Consider the following 20,073-nt stretch of genomic DNA (forward strand, 5'->3'; position numbering starts at 1 on the left):
GTGGTGTTTATGTGACCATCGCTTATTAGCACCGTAGTGTCCAGAAAGTGGATCTCTTGTGTGGACTGGTCCAGGCTGAGGTTGATGGTGGGATGGAAATTGTTGAAATCATGGTGGAATTCCTCAAGGGCTTCTTTTCCATGGGTCCGGATGATGAAGATGTCATCAATGTAGCGCAAGTAGAATAGTTGCGTTAGGGGACGAGAGCTAAGGAAGCGTTGTTCTAAGTCAGCCATAAAAATGTTGGCATACTGTGGGGCCATGCGGGTACCCATAGCAGTGCCGCTGATTTGAAGACCGGACAGTCTCTACACAAAAGAATAAATGGACACAAATCTGACATCAGGAATCATAACATTCAAAAACAGGTAGGAGAACACTTCAACCTCTCTAATCACTCAGTAACAGACTTAAAGGTGGTAATTTTGCAACAGAAAAGCTTCAAAAACAGACCTCAGTGAGAAACTGCTGAGCATGAATTAATATGCAAACTAGATACCATTAACTTGGGTTTGAATAGAGCCTGGGAGTGGCTGGGTCATTACACATATTGAATCGATTTTCCCATGTTAAGTATCCTCACACCTTCTTGTCAACTGTCTAAATGGGCCATCTTGATTATCACTACAAAAGTTTTTTTTCTCCTGCTGATAATAGCTCATCTTAATTAATTAGCCTCTTACAGTTGGTATGGCTACTTCCACCTGTTCATGTTCTCTGTATGTATGTATATATCTTCTTACTATATGTTCCATTCTATGCATCCGATGAAGTGAGCTGTAGCCCACGAAAGCTTATGCTCAAATACATTGGTTAGTCTCTAACGTGCCACAAGAACTCTGCTAGGAGATGGCAGCTGACAGGACTGGGGGGAGCGGGGGAGGGAGCGGGGAGATCTGCAGCCCACCAGCGGGGAATCCTGGCCCTGTCAAGGCTGAGAGATGACTGCTCAGGTCAGGAGGTGGACACTGGCAGTGGCTGCTACAGCTGGCAGGTCCCTATGTGTATGGTGAGAAGAAGGACTGAAGGCTCACAATAGGGAACTAAAGAGGGTGGTGCTCTGCCATGCTCTGGCCACAAAACAAGCTGAAATTCTCCTGTTTTCCCATGACTCCAGGAGCTGGGGCTTTAAGGAAAACACTGCTTTCTTTTTCTTTTTTGAAAGACTTATAATAAAATCAGTAGAGTTGCCAACACTGCTAGAGAGATGAAGAAACAGCTCTCTATTCCTGACACTCGCCACACGATACCTCCCCTTTGTTATCATTTACACCCGACACAGCCCTTTGTCTTTAATGACGTCCACTTTCCTCTAGTGAGCCAGCCCTTGTGATCAATTCATCCTCATGTGCTGGGGAAAGGAGCCACGCTGCTCTGCCCTATTACTAATTTTTCACTGCAGGTTCTTTTGCTTCTGGACCGGGAATCTCTCGGGACAACGAAGGTCTGGTTTGTGGCTCACCTTTCACCAACCTCAGCTGGATTTCAGAGCTGACCCACCCCCACTGCTCTGACATTGAGTCACCCTTTAGGTGATGCTCTCAAACCTCTCAACAGAGAGTGACCATCTGGATCCTGGACTCTCCTATATCAAGCCAACGGGTTGCAGTGGGTTCTACTGTTTGTCCAATGCCAAAGGTTTCTGGGTGAGCCTACGCTTTGAATTTATACCTCCTGGTGATCCCTTCTTTAATTCTATCCTTCACGGCTCTTTCTGTTCCGGTGATACAGCAAAGGAGACGCAGAAAGTCACAGCTGCCGTGCAGGTGACTCGTGTTGACTACTGATGATGGTGATGCTTTGTACTTAGCCCAGTACCCTCCGAGGAGCTTTGTGGGCAAGAATTCTCCCCCCAGCTCCCAGAGGATGGTAAAAATCATTCTGATCATGTCAAAGGTAGAAGAACTGAAGCACAGAAAGACTCTGCTTGCCTGATGTCCCATTGGGACCAGCATTGGCCTGGGTTTCTGAAACCGTTCCTGGGTGTTTGTAGCCCTGGGCAGCTGGCTCCTTTTGGGGACTCCTTTCAAAGTCAGAACATAGGGAGTGGCTCAGGCACGTTATTAGTTGCTGCTAGAAAGAGGAAGCTGTCTCCCAGACACTCACTGTGGTACTATTGTCCCCACCCACCTGAGCCTTCTTCCCAAAATTGCAGGAAAGGACCTGGGTGCTGCTGATTTCCCTGTTCTATCTCACAAATACCTTCCCCTCCTCCATCATGTAAGGTGTCACGGAGTCCCCGGGCGATGCTCTGGAACTACTCCATAAGAAGCCAGTCAGGACTCTGGGGGAGCATGCCTCTTCTCTCTGATCATACTGTGGCCAGGGCAGGAAGCTCACACAGCTTCGACCTTCCTGGGTCTGACCTCAGAGCACTCAGCATCCCCTTCCACACCGTGCGCTTCCTGCAGCGAGTCCACCCGGGCGGGGCTCCTGGGGAAGCCAGAGGGTCCTGCACCCCAACTCCGCAGTCAGACGTGACTCTCAGCCAGCCAGTAAAACAGGTTTATTAGCTGACAGGAATACAGAGTAGAACAGAACTTGTTAACACAGAAATCAATGACTTTCAGCCGAGTCCATCTTGGGGAGTCCTGGGCCAGAAGCCTTGGACTTCCCCTCTTCCAGTCCCCCCAAGCAGACTTCCAGCTTCCAGCCACCCAACCTCCGACACCTCTGTTGCTCTTCCTCCTTGTCTGTGCCTCGCTTCCTGGGCAAAGAGTCACCTGGTCATCACCCAGTCGCATCCCCCTCCTGGGTCTCAGGTTACAAAGGTCATAGCATATGTGCAGGAAGCTGGAGCCGCCTCACCTGCCCTAGAGGTCTCAGCCAAAGTCACACACCCCTATTCCCCCCACCGAGGTATTGGTGCGGCACACAGGGAAACTGAGGCACACACAGTATTCATGCAAAACAGTAAAACTCACATAGGCTCAACAGTTAGATTCATATACAACATAACAAGGGAAAATCCCCACTTCATCACATAAGGTAAAACCCCACTGTCCTTCAGGCTGGCGATTCCTTTGGAGGATTGTTCTGAGTGGGAGGGATGTGTGTGTGGGGGGGATTTTTTTATCAAAGTGAAATGCTGACTGATGACCTAGCAGATGGGATCTGGCTGTTTTGATTCGTTGATTACTCTTTGCATCACAGTAGCTCCCAGCAGCCCCCGTCAGCGTGCGGGACTCTCTGCAAACAGCCCAGGCCCGAAAGGGCTTCCAATCTACCATAAGAGGAGATGTGACATAGACTCAGGGGAAGGTGACAGTGACAAGATCACGCACAAGACAGTCCATCTCTGGGCGTGATCCAAATGCCGCTGGCAGCAATTGGACGAGGAGGAGAAGGTGCTGGCTTCCTGGACCTATGTGGGGAGGGTGATCCATGAACACGGCACGGAGGGAAAGTGCCTGGTGGAGAAGCAGACGGATGTAACTGCAGCACCTCGGGCCCTGCCTACGCCCCATTCCTGCGCTGAGTGCCTCGCAAGCGGAGAGTTTGCCCAGGCCGAGCTCAGTGCAGGAATGGGGCTTGCTAAGGTATGCAGCTGGGCTTTTAGCCTCCCAGGGAGCTGTCCGAGAAAAGACCCTCCTGCTGTGAGAGGCAGAGGGACGTCAGTCTAGCCGGAAAGACGTTCTCCAACTATTGGGGGTGGGGAGGAAGCCTGAGGCTACACACGTCCCCACAAAACTGCCACAGAGAGCCGGGTTGGGGAAGGAGCAGGTGCCCTTTACTGGTGTGGGAGGGAGGGGGGCAGAGCGCACTCTTCTCCCCCAGCTGCTGCAAAAAGAAACTGACGAAAGCGCCAGGGTCCTGCCTCCCATGGTGTGTGGCCACCTGGGCCCCCGCGGAAGGAGCAGCGTGGCTTCGCCTGTTCCCATAACCCACCACCTCTACTTTCATCTGCTTGCTCTGCTCCAGCAGCCCAAAACCTGCCCTTCCTCCCGGCCGGCCGGCAGGAGCCTGAACTCTCGAAGGGGGAATGGCCGGTGAGACATTGTGACTGCTGCCAAGGAGCAGGGGCTTGCCTTGCTTGTGCTTGAGGCCAGCTCTGCTGGGTTGGAGAATGTAGGGCCGAGCCCTGGACTTAAGCTCAGATCCTGCAGCCTTTGTTTGTCTGAACTTGGCGCACATACTGGGGCTCTCCCAAGCTGCAGACAGCCCACCATTGACTCAAAATACAATCCAGGAGAGTAAAACCAGAACAGCAGAAACTCCCGCCCCCGTCCACACCATACAGCCAGGGAAACACTGCCGCACAAACTTTCCTGACCCCTTGGGTTTCCACCAAGGTGCGTCTACACTGGAGCTGGAGGAGGGATTTCCATATCAGCTCTAGCGCCGATTCAAGGCGTGCGCTCCAAATAGCAGTGCCAGCTGCAGCAGGGCAAGCGGCAGGACGGGTGAGTTGCCCAGAGCACAATCCCGTCTGAAGCCCCCCAGCGCCCGTGGAGACATTCCCTGAGCACGCTCAGCCCCGTCCCAGCAGCACTGGTTCACAACGGTGAGCTCTGAAGGGCGGCAGGTTCCACCTGTGCGGGATCAAGGGAGGGGAAGTGAATGCCAAAGCCAAGGGGCCCTTGTGGAGAACACCCCGCTGTCAGCCCCCTCTCCCTGGAAGTTCCAGCATGAGTCCCTCCGCTGACCTCAAACAGTGCTAGGTGGGGCGATGGGGGACATGGTCTCTCAGGTGGGATGGCCCCAGGCCACTTAGGGCTATGCAGGTCAACACCAACACTTTAAGCTCCACTTGGAGCCAATCGGCAGCCAGTGCAGATCCGAGGGCATGGCTGTCACCTGCCCCCGGCCAGATACACCTGCCCCCGGCCAGATACAAAACAAGCGAGTCTCCACATTCTCCACCAGCTTCCACATGGATTTAAGGTGCTGCCCCAGGCAGAGAGCATTGCAGTGATCCAGCCTCGAGGTGATCAAGATATGGAGAATGGGCAGCATGGGTCCACCCAGGAAGAAAGGACACAGCTTCCTGACTGGATGTGGATGGATAAGAGCTGTGCTGGTCAGTGATGTTATCTGATGGGAATCTAACTGGACCCCCAAGCTGTGAACCTTGATGGTGACAGATGAGTGAATGTCCTCAGTCAGGGGCTGACATAACCTAACCCAGGACTCTGCTGACGTTGCAAAATCAGGGCCCTCGCCCTTTATGGAAACACGGGTGGCTTATTTTTTATAAACCACTCATCTTGCACGTGAGAACTTGAACCAAAGACCAGAATCCTTGCCTGTCACCTGACAGATACAGATGGAACCAGGGCACCTAGACTGGATCTCTTGCCCTGGGTTTCTGCCCCACACACAACCGTCTCCTGCCTTTCCCCTCCCCTGCCCTGCCCACAACCAAAGGATCTGAGAGCCCCAAACTGCCACAATCAGGGCTCCCCCAGACCAGGCCTTGAAAGCCCCCGCTTTATCCTACCCTCTATGCCACCCTAAAGTGACCATCAGAGCGAGGCAGCTGCTATATGCCATCTGTTGGCCTTTTGCGTGAGGGGAGGCTGCTGATTGCGAGGTGAGTTTTCATCCCAGGGACCTGACTAGGCCTGCGCGTATGTAAAGGCCTCTGGGGGACAATAGGAACATGAGCAAGGAGCCCCTGCTTCCTGTGACTTTAGGGAAATTCCTCTCTCCTGCCTCACATGGGATCAAGGGAAGATCAAGCAGGAGCTGTGAAAGGTAGGTAAATTGTGGCTAATCAGTTTTAGTGTCAGTGCTGATGAGCTAACGCCTCAAGGAGTAAGGCCACGTGGAGCAGAGCATTCTGGATGAAATAAAAAAACAGCTAAAGCAGGAGACTCTTAAGGGCTGTGAAGGAAGGTTAGAAGCCCTGGTAAAATCCCTGTGTCGGTTGCGTTCCTTCGGAATCCTCCCCTCGCTGCTGTGCCTGGATTAAGATTTCAGCTAGGCAGTGACAGTGAATATGAGATGCAATTTGCCTACAGACAAATCCTGCTAGGAATGTGCTGCAGGTGAACATTCAGCGGCTTCAGCTTTTCTCTTCCCCCCTTGGATCCCCTGGATTAGAGAATAGATGTTTTTAATTTAATTGTATCTCTCTGACTTTTACTCCCTATTTCTTCCCTTCGGAGCTACTATCGCTCTCGCAGTAACTTGACGCGAAACTCCCAGGGAGCTGAGCCAATAGAGAGTACAGATCAGAGCAGTACATTTTGCTAAAGGAATCTTAAATACTGATCCAGAAAAAGAGGAAGCATTCCCCAAGAGGGCCTGGCCCTTCACATGAAAATTACCCCCAAGCAGGGTTTTTCCACTGGCAGGAGTACCACCAAGGAGAAGGGGACAGTCCCCTGGAGCGGGGGCGGGGGTGTACCAGCAAACGTCTATGCAGAATGGCAAAGATAGATAGGCGGGGGACCAGCTCGAATCTCTTTCAAGGAAACCAGCAAATCTCCAGGCTGGGATTTACCTTTGACTGTCCTGCAGGAAGCACGTTGGTTAAGTCTTGCATTAGGGTTAAGAGAGGTAGAGGACTCTCGCAGCCTGTTTCTTCATGTGGATTGAGGTAGGGAAAATCCTGCCCTGGATTTCTGGGACAATCGGAAATGGCCTCTAGGGATTGCTCTAGGGAGGAGAATAACTGGATTTCGGAGGCCATCTGGAACTTTGACTCTGCTTACAGCCTAGAGAGGAAAGTAACCTGAAGTGGACTATTGGCCTGTCTGGAATGGACTGTGTGCTCAACCCCAGTTAGAGGTTCTATGCAGCAGGTTGGACGGATGCCCTAGACTGATGGGAAACCCGGGTTAAATGAACACCTGATAAAACAAACTGATTGGACACTAAGGAGTAAATGCTCAGCAGAGCGAGGGGATTTAGTTTGCATAACTCCCATTAACATGGTCTCCCAGGAGCACAGGAACTGTTGTGCTGGGACAGGCCAATGAGCCAGCTAGACCGGTATTCGGTCTTAGACAGTGGCCAGTGCCAGATGGCTCAGAGGAAGACATAAGCTCCCCATAATGCACCTAATTGTGCAATATTGTAGGGGGAAGAGTGTCCTGATCCCAGCTGGTGATCAGTTTAGTCCCTGAATCATTAGCTGTGGTTACTCTGGTTATTATTTTTTTTCTGAGCTCATTTAAGGAAAGAGGCTACTTTTAATTTGTGTGTCTAATCCTTCAACAAAAAATCTTACCAAGCTGTTTGCTGCAATAATCAGGTGGCAGTGAGTTCCATGGGATTACTACCCCTTGTGTATAAAAGGCATTTCCTCATATGTGTTTTAAATCCACAGCCTTTTCATTTCAATCAATGCTCTTTCTCCTTTACACTGTTCTCCATAATACAGGGGCAGCACCTGACTGGACTTCTGACCTGATTTCATCCACCACCAAAATCAATTCCTTGTGGGGTGGGAAACAGCTGCCATTTCATAGCACTCGGCAGGACTAAGCAGCAGGTCAGGACTGGGAGCTAACAATACTGTATCCAACTGAACCAACAAGACAGAGTATAAGCAGGCCATGACAGCGTCCAACTCTACAGACACTAACTACAGTGTAATGCTCACTGGCTTGCGTTAGTGCTTGCTACCGAGTGTAATCCCATTGCAGGGAAGGAGCTGTATCCCACAGTCAGTGGTTCCAGGACTGGACCCTTAGGTTATGCACATCTCTGCAAGACAGCTCTTCCAACAGCACAATCCCACCCCCAGAAGACCATGCTTGGGGTGGTGGCTGAACAACTCCAACTCCAAGTGGAGCTCAGGGCTGTGCCCAGTGAGGAACCTTGGAACCAGAGCTCACACAGTGTGCTGGGGGGCCGGGAAGGAGTGGGGCTCAGCAGCAGACCATTCCCAAGGCCCATAACAGCCGAAAGGCTCCTAAGCAAGTAAACGTTTGTTACCCAGAACCAAGAGGAGACAACGAGACTAGGCTGCTGCCCCGAGGTCACTTGGCAGTGGGGGTTCGGTTATTAGTCTGGGGTGCTAGGAGAGCAACTGGAGCGTGACTGTTGCTGGGGCAATGGGGAGAGGGATGTTTCACCCAGGGTTGTGGGGCATCACTCTCAGGTAATGGAGACAAGTGGGGGGCTGTTACACCATGGGGGTTAATGGAGGGGAGGTTCACTTTGGGGTTACGGTGGCAGGGGGGAATGATTCTCCTTGGGGAAAAGGGGGTGGGGGAGTCACCCTGGGATGATGGAGGCACTGGGGGCTGTTTTACCCTGGGGTGATGGGGGGAGTGTTTCACTCTGGGGTGGTTGCATCAGCTGGGATTGCACATGGAGGCTGGCGCTAGGCAAGTGTTTGGAGGCAAACAGAGGCTGGGTGGAACTATTGACTCAGCATGAGGAAGGATGCACCAAGAGGGGCCACCTGGCCTCGTCCCAGCCCCTGACTATGCCCCTCCCAGTGCCCTTTGACAGCCCTCCCCAGAGCAGCACTGGGGAGTCTCCCACCCCACCTTCAACATGAAGGGGGTGGGGGCTGGGGAGCAAAGAGGATGAATGGAGAGAAACATCTGGTAAACAAGGCCCGCACAGGAAGCGAAGAGCTGGCGGGATCCACCCTGTTCTGCCTGCCTGCCAGTCACACTGTCCTCTGGGGTCCCTGGGGAGTTCTCTCTGCTGCCAGATGTTCTGCAGCTGCCTCAGCTGTTTCCTCTCCAGCCCGCACTAGCCCAGCATCCTCTAGGAAGAGCTCCCCTGCATTTCCTCCGAGGCGGGAGCCTCTCCCCACCTTTCCTCCAGACCCCGCTTCCTGAGTGGCACAGTTTTCACGGTAATTCAGTTCTTGCCCCTCTCTCTGTGCTCCGCTCTCCCTCTGTCTGGCTCCCACCTCTCTTTCTAATTCCTTCCCCCTCTTCCTTTCCCTTCCGGCTGCATTTTGCTCCCCATTTCCCTCTATCTGTCCCTTTCTCTCGCTCTCTGTCATGTCCCCCCTCTCCATCTCCCTGTAGGTCTCTCTCCTTCTGTTCCCCTCTCTCCTCAGCTGGTTCTCTCAAGGGGCCAAGCCTGCGCTCCGGACTCAGGTGGCGGAGGGTTTTGCCTGAGGTGGCATTGCAGGCTCAGGCCCGTGTCTTTGCTCTTGCACGGTACATTTCCCGTGAGGTGCTCTGGAAAATGGACCCACGTGAGCCAGCAGCTCTTTGCTGGCCCTACCCCCTCTGACCTCATGTTTGAGGCAGATGGGTGCTTCAGAGCTGGAGGGCGGGGGGAATCTGATAGTCACAACAGACTCTGGCAGAATTGGGAAGCAGGGTCCAGAGCTTTCGTTCAAAGTCAGCCTTGCAAAAGGGGACGCTATCCTGCAAGCGGTGTGGGGGGATGGGAGAGGGTCATCTGGCAAGGCAGTAGGAGGCCCCATATGCCTCCACAATTACAGGGATCATTAGGGGATTAGAAGTGACACTAACTAACCCTGGGTGTTGGGAATCACGGACTCATTTGCAAAAGTAGCAAAGGGAGATAGAGTGCAAGCAAAGGTCACCCACCATTACCCAGCACAGCCAAGGCTCCCCCAGAGCAGCTCTCTTCTGGCAGCCTTGCTTGGAAAAACCTTTTGTTGGGGAATCAGCAGAGGTGGCAGATTATGGGGAGGCAGCTGAGAATGAAGCTGCTCCAAAAGCCGGTACCCAATCCGGGCTGGCATTAGATACCCACTTGGAAAATAAAGGGCTGGTTGGTTTAAAACTGAACCTGGCTGAGAAAGAATTGACTCAGGGAGGAATTCAACCGCGAAGATTCTCTGCAGATTGCATGGGCTTGAGCTGAGCTCCCTAAAGCACAAGCAAGTGTGATTAGCTGTCTCTGCTGGAGCTCTGAATAGCAGGAGGTGCTGTGGGCCAGGCCTGAGGTGCATCTGCAGAGCGGTGGGAGGCGAGGGCTGCAGCTGCGGGAGGTGCACAGGGAAAAGGGCCTCTCATGCCATACTGAGCCATTTTTCAATGTGATATTAATGCAGGGAACTAGCCTCTAGCCGCTAATTTTCCAACGTGAGGGTAGGATTCTCCTCTGTGACCATGATGTCAATCTGGAGTGACTCTAGGGTCCAGGGAGAATGAGGCCTTAGATGTGTGGCTTGATTAGTTAGAATGACTGCTCAGCCTGCTTTAAGCACAAAGGGACAAACAGCCTTGCAGCCCCTTCGCTTTGGCGAGGCTGCAAAGGAAAGGTGCCACAAAGCCCCTGGAACGATCCATAAGGAGCAGCCTTGGCATAGAGCAGACCCCAGCACAGGCACAGCTGGTGATAGCCAGCCTCGTGCCATCCCATGTGGCATCCTCCCTGGGGCATGAGGCAGGGAGAGAGGACACATAACTGGGGCATTCCTACGCCCTGGCTATTCCTGACAGCTGGAACAGCCCATAAGGGGTATTGCAGCTAGGGTGCAACTAAGGGCAGCTCCTGGCATGTCCCAGAATAGAGGATCAGAGCCTAGCTCTGGGGAAGGGATGAACTGGCCCATCACTGTTTACAAAACAGTCATTGCGAGGGCTGAAAGGGTGCGAGGGCTGAAATCCAGAGCTGCGTTTCCTGCTCTCAAAAAATGTCTGCAGAATTTATGTCTTTTTTTTTTACATTAAAGCGAAAGATGCAGGCTGGCAGCCTGTGGGGTGGGTGGGTGTCCGCGAGCTGCAGATTGGGATGCCTGAGGTATTAAAATAAAACAAGCTGATCCTCTCCCTACACCATCCCATTTATAATGGAAATGCCAATGGAACCTTAATTACAGCTGACACTGCAGAGCCCAGCAGCATCGGCAGACACTCCACCTGCGCTCCCCAGGGATGGCTTTGAAGAGCTGTGGCTGTCACTGTTCATATATCCCAGCAAACCTGGGCGATAGCGACATTTTCTTCCATCAAACCACCCGGCAGACTGTACAGACTAGAGGGAGCAGATAGGATTCAGAGAGCTTAGAGCAGATTAGCAGACCGGGTTTTTCCAAGTAGCAGATGGTGCTGGATGGCTCCAAAGGTGAGGTGAGCTGGATGGGGGAGAAGGCTGGAGACCAACCATTGCCTTAGACCAAAAAAGTGAAAAAAAAAAAAAAAAGAGAGAGAGAGCAAATGGATTTAAATCGAACAAGTTCTACAACAGGACCCGCAAATGACGGTTTGTAGGGTATTTCCCTGAACCTCCTGCAGTGGGTGCAGATGTTCTCATACCTGGAGGACCTCCAGATGCTAAGGGTCACATTTCAAAACAGCCTAAAAGTGACATAGCAGCCTAAGTCCCACTAACTTCCTAGTGCCGAGGGCCAGGTTTTCAAAGATAGTTAGATTCAGATCAGTGCCCAGAGGGAGTTTCAGAAATGCCTTGGGGCCTAACTCCAACTGATTTCATCGGTGGCTTTGGGGTTCCCTACATTCTTTTGAAAATCTGACCCTAAGTCACTTCTGGAAGTGGGACGCAGGCTCCTAAGTCTCGCAGGTGCTTTTGAAAATGCCACCCTATTTACCTTACTAGGCCAAATTTCCAAACAGGCTTCATTTGGCCTCTATTTTTGCACTTCCAACCACTGATGATTCAGCACATGCACATCATAGCATGTCTGGAACCACCTGTGCAGAATTAGAGGCCCTGGTCTGACAATGTGGTCATGGGTTCTCCGACTCTCATATCATGACTCAAATTCAGCTGCTTACCGCCTGAACTCATCAAACGCTCCCCAGAATCCCTGCGGCAGTGCCTGACCCAGGGGCTTCTGGTACCTGAGCCAGGGGAAACTCAGCTGTAGATCTCAAAGAGCTTTACAACAATGAGCATCACCTCCATTTTATAGAGGCACAGGGGAGATGAGTCATGTGTCCAAAGTCACACAGCAGATTGGGGGTGAGGGGGAAAGTCAAGACTAGCACCCAGCCTCCCCGTCTCATGGCCTACCTGCAGCGTCACACTGCTCTGGGTTTATTAGTATATAATTTATTTCACTAGCATCTAGGGGCTGCCACCAAAAGCGGGGCCCTTGCTGTGCAGACACATAGGGAGAACCAGTCCCTGCTCCGTGGAGCCGATGGTTTTACTAGAGAAGACAGACCAAGGGTGGGAGAAGGGAAACGTTGTTGTCCTCTCCCTGTTTTACAGGTGTGGGGAACTGAGCCATAGGATTGAAGGATGTTTAGGCCCGCAAATGAGGAATCACATTTTCAGAAACATGGGAGGCTCTGTAGAAAACCCAGCCCCAACAGTGGGTGTGGAGTTCTTGGAAACTTGGTCCCATGTGACTTTCCCAAGGGAGGCTGGGTCTGAGCCAGAAATTGACTCCAGATGTCCCATGGCTCAGACCCGTATCTTGACCCTGCGACCATCCCTCTTCCTTTTTCACATTCTTAAGTTTAACTGGTTTTAGTTTCTCCTGCCTGCCACCCTCCGTGCCCCCCGCTCCCTGGCCTCGCAGGAGCCGTGCGGCTGGAGAAGAACGGTCAGTCCAGGGTGGTTTACATTTTATTTTTTCCTGTAGCGAGAGGTAACTCGGCTCATTCCTTTAGGAAAACATGTTTTTGTTGCACGCGAAGTAATTTCTCCAGGGGGAGAATCAAGGGCTGGTGATAAAGCTCTAAAGATTTCAGGAAGCCCCAGCCAGTCTCCGTTCCCAGCCCCGTCCCTGGGGAGAATCACTCAAGGCACCGGTGTTTTCTTACATCAGTTCACTAAGTAACGGTGACCTCAGTGACCTCTCTGGGTCCAGCCTCAAAGAATGATTTTGGGGAACCCAGTACCACTAACAGGCCTGAGAACAGGGTTTAGGGGAGATCTCCCCTCCCTTCCCCTCCCCACTGAGCTCTTGTTTCTTTACTGTTTCAGGTCAGATCTCTTATTTTCCTGCTAACTTCCCATCCCACTCCCTTCCCAGCTGTCGACATGAGCCCGGCTGACCCTTCCCTCTCCCTTTCTTCCCCATCAATTATCCCTCCCTCCCCTTGATGAATTTGATCCACCCATTGGCTTTTTACTCTTTGATCCCATTTTGCTCTGTTCTCCTCCTGGCCCGGTCACCCCCACAGTTTCTCAAACTACCCCGCCTTCTCTAACTAGACAGACTTCCGTGCTTTGCTTTGCTCCAGGGAAGCTCTCCCTGGTCCCAGGAGTTGCCCCGCTGTGGAGTTGGAAGCCTCCGAAATGTGGCAGGATGGACCCGGTTCCACTGCACAGAGGGTATGGGGGGCTGATGTGTGGAGACCGCCCAGGGTGGGTTCCCCAAGCCGTTCGCTCTGTGGATGTGCTTCTGTTCACAGCGGCTCAGGGGCATGGCAGAGAGGGGTGAGGGGAAGTTGCTCGTGGATCCACTGCCATAACCCCTGCCCAGGCCCCAGCTCCTATTTCAGCCTATAACTGCTGTGGTAACAGAGCAGCTGCCTCTTTATTAATTATTATTATTTATGATTTGTATGATTGTAGAACCCAGGAGTCCTAGGCATGGCCCAGGGCCCTAGCGGTGCGAGGGGCTGTACAGATGTGTCCAGTGCTATGTTGCGGGGGGATTCCTTCCTAGGCCCAGCCCATCTTAGATCCTCCGTTCAAAGCTGGTTTGCACAGGAGCGGGGAGGGGACAGGCCCTGGATTTTAATCATACTTTGAGGCTCCTGGGTTGACACTAGGCCTCCAACCTCCCATTCTGTGAGAGAAACACTTTGATCCCCAGTTGCTCAGTGGTACCACCCCACTGGTGTCGATGAGGGAGGTTGTAGGTGGAGCTGTGACTGGGATACGACCCAGCATGCTCCTGGCCTGTGCTTTGGGAGCCCCCCACCCCAGGCTGTGGCCCGCAGTTCAGACACCAGCATTCGAACACAGCCTGGGTTCAGCCTTTGAAAGAGAGAGTTCTTCTTCCATTTGATTACTTTACCCTCAACCCACAAACTGTGAAGTAAAAACAAAACCCAGGTCTGCACAGTGACGTTTGTGAAATTCCTCAGGTGGGAGGAGGAAAGCGACAGAAAAGTCTCAAAGCTGGGGAGAGCAGTAAGTAGCATCCACGCCTATATAGATTATATAGAATTGGCTCAGCTGTATGTGCACCATCGCCATCTATTGGAGGGAATTAGAACTGCTCAGCTGTGTGTCATAGTCCCTATACTGCTAACAGCTAATGCATGTTCTCCTTTCATTCAAGGTTTCTATGTCTCTGCAGCAGGAAGATCTGAATTCTGTGCCTGCTGATGCCATGACCACGGTGTGCAGTGTAGTACCAATTGTGCATTCCTTTGGAGGCATAGGTGCTGACTTACTCAGACTTGCTCGAACCCTGCTCTGCCCCAGGCCCCACACCCAGTCAGCTCTTCCCGCAAGCACCCACACCCGCCTCGCCAGAGTCGGCGCCTATGTTTGGCGGTCAGGAAATTGTTATAGTATTCACAAGCCTGGCAGGATTCTATTTAAACCGGTCAATTTCGGTTTCAACCTCCCTTTGAAAACTGATGAAAAAAAAATACCCCATGGCTATGAATGGAAATGCACAGCCATCAAATGGTGAAAACCATTGAAAGGCTGCAAAACAAAGTAAACTAAAAGCAGGAGGAGCGCAACCCCCAGACAGGGGCAGGACGCAGGAGAGACATGAGCAGATAGGCTGGTGACAGAGAGGCTGGCAGACAGACGCTTCTTCCAGCAGAAGCAGGTTTGTTTGCAGCTGAGAACCACTGAAAAATTTGTCTTGGACACAGGACTGAAAATAGTTGTGATAATCAAGGAGAAATTAGGGCCAACACCTGCAAAGTTGGCATACCAAAGTTAGACTCCTGAATTGCCCCTCAATAAAGGTTGCCTGGTTTTCTGAGGTACAGGAGCACCTGCTGAGGGGAGGAGCCTATATCTGGTCTCTGGAGCCTGACTTCAGGCGCCCTGATTTGAAAGTACCCCTCATAAACGCCAATGTTATCCACAGCAAATTAAATAAGAACAGAGTCCTGCCCAGGGCTGGTAGTTAGCAAATGAGAACACAAGCTACTGAAAGCTCTCCCGGGGCTGGGAAAACACAGACCTGGGCTGGGGAGTTATTGAGTCTTTCCAGGGAAGGGATGGTTTCAAGGAGGGAATTTCCTCTGCTTCTTGCTGTTCGCCGGGCGGCAGGGTGTTGGTGGGTTTTGCTGTCTGCCTTGAGCATGGTTTGGAATGGGTGTGAGGTCTCAGTAGGGCCCTGCATATTCAGGGCAGTGCAGGTGCCTCTCAACCTGGGGATATTGAATCTGCATGGCTCACAAACTGGAGATCGGATAGAAACTGGGCAAGCCCCAGTTGCCTGCTGCGCAGAGAAGTCCCTCTTAAGAAGCCAGTAACCCGCAAATCCTACTTCAGGAAGGTTTGCCACGTTCCACCTCGGAGACTGGAGCTACACATTGTTTTCTAGCCCCCGCCCCTCCCAGTGCACCCCTTCACAACCCAAATGGAATTACAAGGGTCCACATCAGTGGTCCCCCACGTTATTCCCCATCCCCCCATGAGGACCCACGTCTCAGGCAACACTGTCCGATGGAGGAAGCTGTCAGGCATCCCGTATTGGCTCTGGGTTAGCTCCTTCCCTCCCACGTTGTTCTGGGCCCACTTGATGATCCTGCTCTCTTCCCCCATGCTGGGTGTGCTGAAAGAGGAACCGTGACCCCCAGCTGTCTCCCCGGTGGGGCTTGGGGTTATTTTAGGTTTTGAGAAAAGAGGAAGATTGCGTCTGGTGAGCGGCAGTTTTGAGGAGTAGGAAGGCGATACCCTTGCAGTGGAGTGGTGAGGGGTGTCAGGAGGTCTGAGAAAGAGGAACGCCTCTTGCAGTCACAGGGGCACTTCCCTCTTGGCTCCTGCCTGAAAGGTACAGAGGCTACAGCCTCCCGGCATGAAGCAGAGAGAAGTTCAGGCACTAAACAAAGAAAAGAGGATCTGGTTCACCTGATGCACAAGGGGGGTTTTCCAGCCAGTAAAACCTGTGACTTCCCAATAGATCCAGCTCGTGTTATCTCTGCTCAATGTGAAGGCTCTTGACCCAGGGTGACACAGTGATCTAAGCATAAGGCAGGAAATGTCCAGACCCCTCAGCATCTCTGGTTGAATGCAAGTAGGAGTCTCTCCTCCTGCAAAGGGAACTAAATTGAGTACCAGGCTGGATGAGCAATTAAAAACCCAGTTCCTGTTTGCTCGCTGTGACCTTTAAAGATATCATGGTTTTGAAGAGTGGGGTTTGCTCCCATGTCCTTGGGGAAAATGTTTCCTCCCCCTCCCTAGCGTGCTGTGTGCTGGCTGCTACCCACCACCCCAGAGAGGGCTGCATTTCAGTGGTACTTCCTGAACATAGGGCCTGATCCTGAGAGATGCCAAGCATTGATTCCAGTAGGAATTGGGGGTGATCCTGAGGATCATGACCTTTATCTGAGCACAAATAACAAGGTAGTTTCAAAAAGTGATGCTTTCTTTTCTTTTCTTTTCTTTTCTTTTCTTTTCTTTTCTTTTCTTTTCTTTTCTTTTCTTGGCCGTCTCTTTGGACATCACAGCAGTAGCACCCAAGCAGCTATGGGGAGGGGGGAACAATAAAATATTTTTTTAAAAATCCATTTTTAATTTTACTTTTGTTTTCCTGTTGAGTCTAATAATGCCTTCGTTACTGATGCACAGAGGTACATGAAGCTCTGTGCAGCAGCATTACATAGGGTTACAGAAGGCAAATGCTCTCTTGCACTGGACAGGGTTATTGGAGATCAAAGAAAGGGGTATGGGTTGTAAAAATAATGGGCTTCTTTTGTTATTAAAACTGTCTCTGATCTGCCAGGCATGTGCCAGGAGCTGCTGTTAGGCTGAGCGGGGCAGTTTTGCATTTTGTTGTGATAGATAGATAGATAGATAGATAGATAGATAGATAGATAGATAGATAGATAGATAAAGGGGGTGTATGGGAATAGATAGATAGATTAGATTAGATAAAAGGGGTGTATGGGATTAGATAGATAGATAGATAGATAGATAAAGGGGGTGTATGGGAATAGATAGATAGATTAGATTAGATAAAAGGGGTGTATGGGGTTAGATAGATAGATAGATAGATAGATAGATAGATAAAGGGGGTGTATGGGAATAGATAGATAGATTAGATTAGATAAAAGGGGTGTATGGGGTTAGATAGATAGATAGATAGATAGATAGATAGATAGATAAAGGGGGTGTATGGGGATAGATAGATAGATAGATAGATTAGCTAAAGGGGGTGTATGGGAATAGATAGATAGATAGATAGATAGATAGATAGATAGATAGATAGATAGATAGATAAAGGGGGGTGTATGGGAATAGATAGATAGATTAGATTAGATTAGATAAAAGGGGTGTATGGGGTTAGATAGATAGATAGATAGATTAGCTAAAGGGGGTGTATGGGAATAGATAGATAGATAGATAGATCTCCTCTATAGTAACTCTCGTGTATCCACACCCCACATGGTCATGCCTTTAGAAGACACCTAGTGGTATTCAGTGATAACTGCACCCCTGGTTTGCCAGTTGGTAGCTGATCCTCGCACTCAGTGAAGCGCGTGCTCACAATGGAGACTGACCCCACTCATTATTACGCTGCCTTGATTACCTGGCATGGGGAGACCATGGAGGAAGTGCCCTGTGCATTTCTCGGAGACATTGCTGGGCTTACATCGGCTTAAAGGGGCACGTCATGGCGGAAGGGCTGTAACCCAGCTAATTAACCCGGAGCTGCCGCTGACATCTGCTGGGGAACCTCTCCAATGGAGGCCCTTGGCGGCAACTTGCCCTGTGATTTCTAGCTTTCTTGGAGCCCCTTTCCTTGTGCCCTTTCTGTTTCCTTCTTGCATGGACGAGGTCCTCAGCTCCCCCTATGTGCATTATATGCTTCACTAAAGCTCTTGGCCACGTGTTTAAAACATATTTGATGGCCAATTACAACTTTGAGTTCAGGAGCTGGCCCGTGGACTTCCGATGGGATGAGGCAGGCGACAAGGATAGCAGCCCCGGCCACCGGGCTGCATCCCAGACCACAGCCAGAAAGGGTCTGCTGAGATCAGCTCTGCACGGAGGGCCTAGGACCACCCAGTGTAACTACCTCCGCAAGATGAAGCAGTTGCCTGGCCAGCTGGTCTGTTATATGGTGGCTCACTCCTTAGGCCGGTGGCTGCTTTACCCAGGCTCCCTGTACCTCATGCAGAAAGCCCTGCTGCCTTTACTGGTGAAGGGGCAGGCTCGCCTGCTGGAGGAGTTTCACGGGAAGCGGGCCAAGCTGGTGGCTCGTGATGGGAACGAGATCGACACCATGTTTGTGGACAGGAGAAAGAGCTCAGGGATGGAGGAGGAGCAGCGAGGGAAGCAGCTGGTGATCTGCTGCGAGGGGAATGTTGGTTTCTATGAAGTGGGGTGTCTCTCCACCCCACTGGAGGCTGGCTACTCGGCCCTGGGGTGGAACCACCCCGGCTATGCTGGGAGCACGGGCCTGCCCTTCCCACAGAATGATGCCAACGCTGTGGACGTGGTGATCCAGTATGCCATCTGCCGCTTGGGTTTTCGGGTGCAAGACATCATCCTCTATGGCTGGTCCCTGGGGGGCTACACAGCCACCTGGGCTGCCAAGACCTACCCGGAGCTGGGGGCCTTGGTGCTGGACGCCACCTTCGACGACCTGCTCCCCCTGGCCCTGAAGGTCATGCCCAAGAGCTGGACCAAGCTGGTGGTCCGGACGGTACGGCAGCACTTCAACCTCAACGTGGCTGAGCAGCTCTGCCGCTACCCGGGGCCGGTGCTGCTGATCCGGAGGACTGAGGATGAGGTCACCACCACCCGCATCAGTGCCGCAGACCAGCTCGCTGACATCAGGTCCAACAGAGGCAATGAGCTGCTCCTGCAGCTGCTGAAGTCCCGCTACCCCGAGGTCATGTCCTGGGAAGGGGAGGCGGCCGTCCGCCACTGGCTGCGAGCCTCCAACCCCAGGCAGGAAGAGGCCGTCTGCAGGCGCTTTGAGGTGGATGATGACTGGTGTGTCAGCAAGTTGCAAGGCTACAAATCCTGTCTCGGAGGTGAAGACAGCTTCCCCTGGAGGGTCGGGAGGGATGTGACCCCTAGGAGAAGGCAGCAGCTGGCCTTGTTTCTGGCCAGGAAGCACATGAAGAATGTGGAGGCCACACACTGGTCTCTCTTACTGCCCAATGAATTCCAGATGCCCTGGAAGTTGTAGCTGGGGAGTGGTGGGGAGATTTTCCCAGGAGAGAGAAAGAGGGACTTAACAAGCTGGGTTTCCCTCTTCAATATGCTCATTGTGTGCGTTTCCAATTATTCCCATCTGAGCACCCAGTAAAGGTGAAGTGACAAGCTCTGCAGGCTCCGAGGGGCTTTATTTCACCCAGCGGGGAGTGGATGGATGCAAAATAAAGTGGTTAAAAGATCACACAACATTGAAAATGATTAGCAGGCCGGGGAGGAGGAGCTGACTGGTTTTTCATCCCGTCCACTTACCCACCTTATCCACCTCCCGCCCTCTCAGCTGCTGCCCTGCGACAGAGTGTTGTTGAGCATGGAGTTGTGACTCATAGACCTGAGAAGTGGGATTGTGACATCACTGTGCTGAGTGGTGGGACTGGGACAGCAGTGGTGAATTACCCCACCCACTCTGTCGTCCATCTGCCATTCCCCTGCTCGTCCCTTCTCCCACTGGGCATGTGGCCTCCTGGGAGTGGGACGGCAGAGCCACATCATCACACGGGAGGGGTCTAAGCTGGATGGGACGCCTATCGTGGTTGGAATATTTCGCAGCTAATTGTCACATTGCATTTGAAGCACCAGATTTTGTATAAACCAGTCAACGTTTGGTATAGATGGGAAAGAGACGAGTTTGTCCTCACACTAGGGCCTGTCATTCGCTTAACGCCTCCTGCAACCTTGGTGTGGGACTGTGGGAGGTGTTTGTGAGTGGTGGGGGTGGTAAATTTTAAAGACTTGATATGTGGGGTGAGTTTCAGTGCTCAGCACAGGGCTCTGGGAGACAGGAGCAAGAGCGATGACCTGGGAGATTAGAGAATCTCTGTAGGGAGAGGAGTGGAGAGATGGGGAGAACTGGGGCTCTCTAGGGAATGGGATGAAGGTCTCAGGGAGGTGTGG

General features: G+C 51.9%; 1 protein-coding gene across 1 annotated transcript; it reads left to right on the forward strand.

The window, feature by feature from the left end:
• Nucleotides 1–17,806: 17,806 nt before the first annotated feature.
• ABHD16B (abhydrolase domain containing 16B) lies at nucleotides 17,807–19,153 on the forward strand (the record flags this gene model as incomplete). Its single annotated transcript, XM_084646419.1, has 1 exon — nucleotides 17,807–19,153. One exon carries the CDS (start codon nucleotides 17,807–17,809, stop codon nucleotides 19,151–19,153), a length of 1,347 nt encoding a protein of 448 aa, XP_084502545.1.
• Between the last annotated feature and the right edge of the window lie 920 nt (nucleotides 19,154–20,073).

Source organism: Lepidochelys olivacea, assembly GCF_965140295.1.
Source record: "Lepidochelys olivacea isolate rLepOli2 genome assembly, chromosome: 13".
Classification (NCBI taxonomy): Eukaryota; Metazoa; Chordata; order Testudines; family Cheloniidae; genus Lepidochelys; species Lepidochelys olivacea.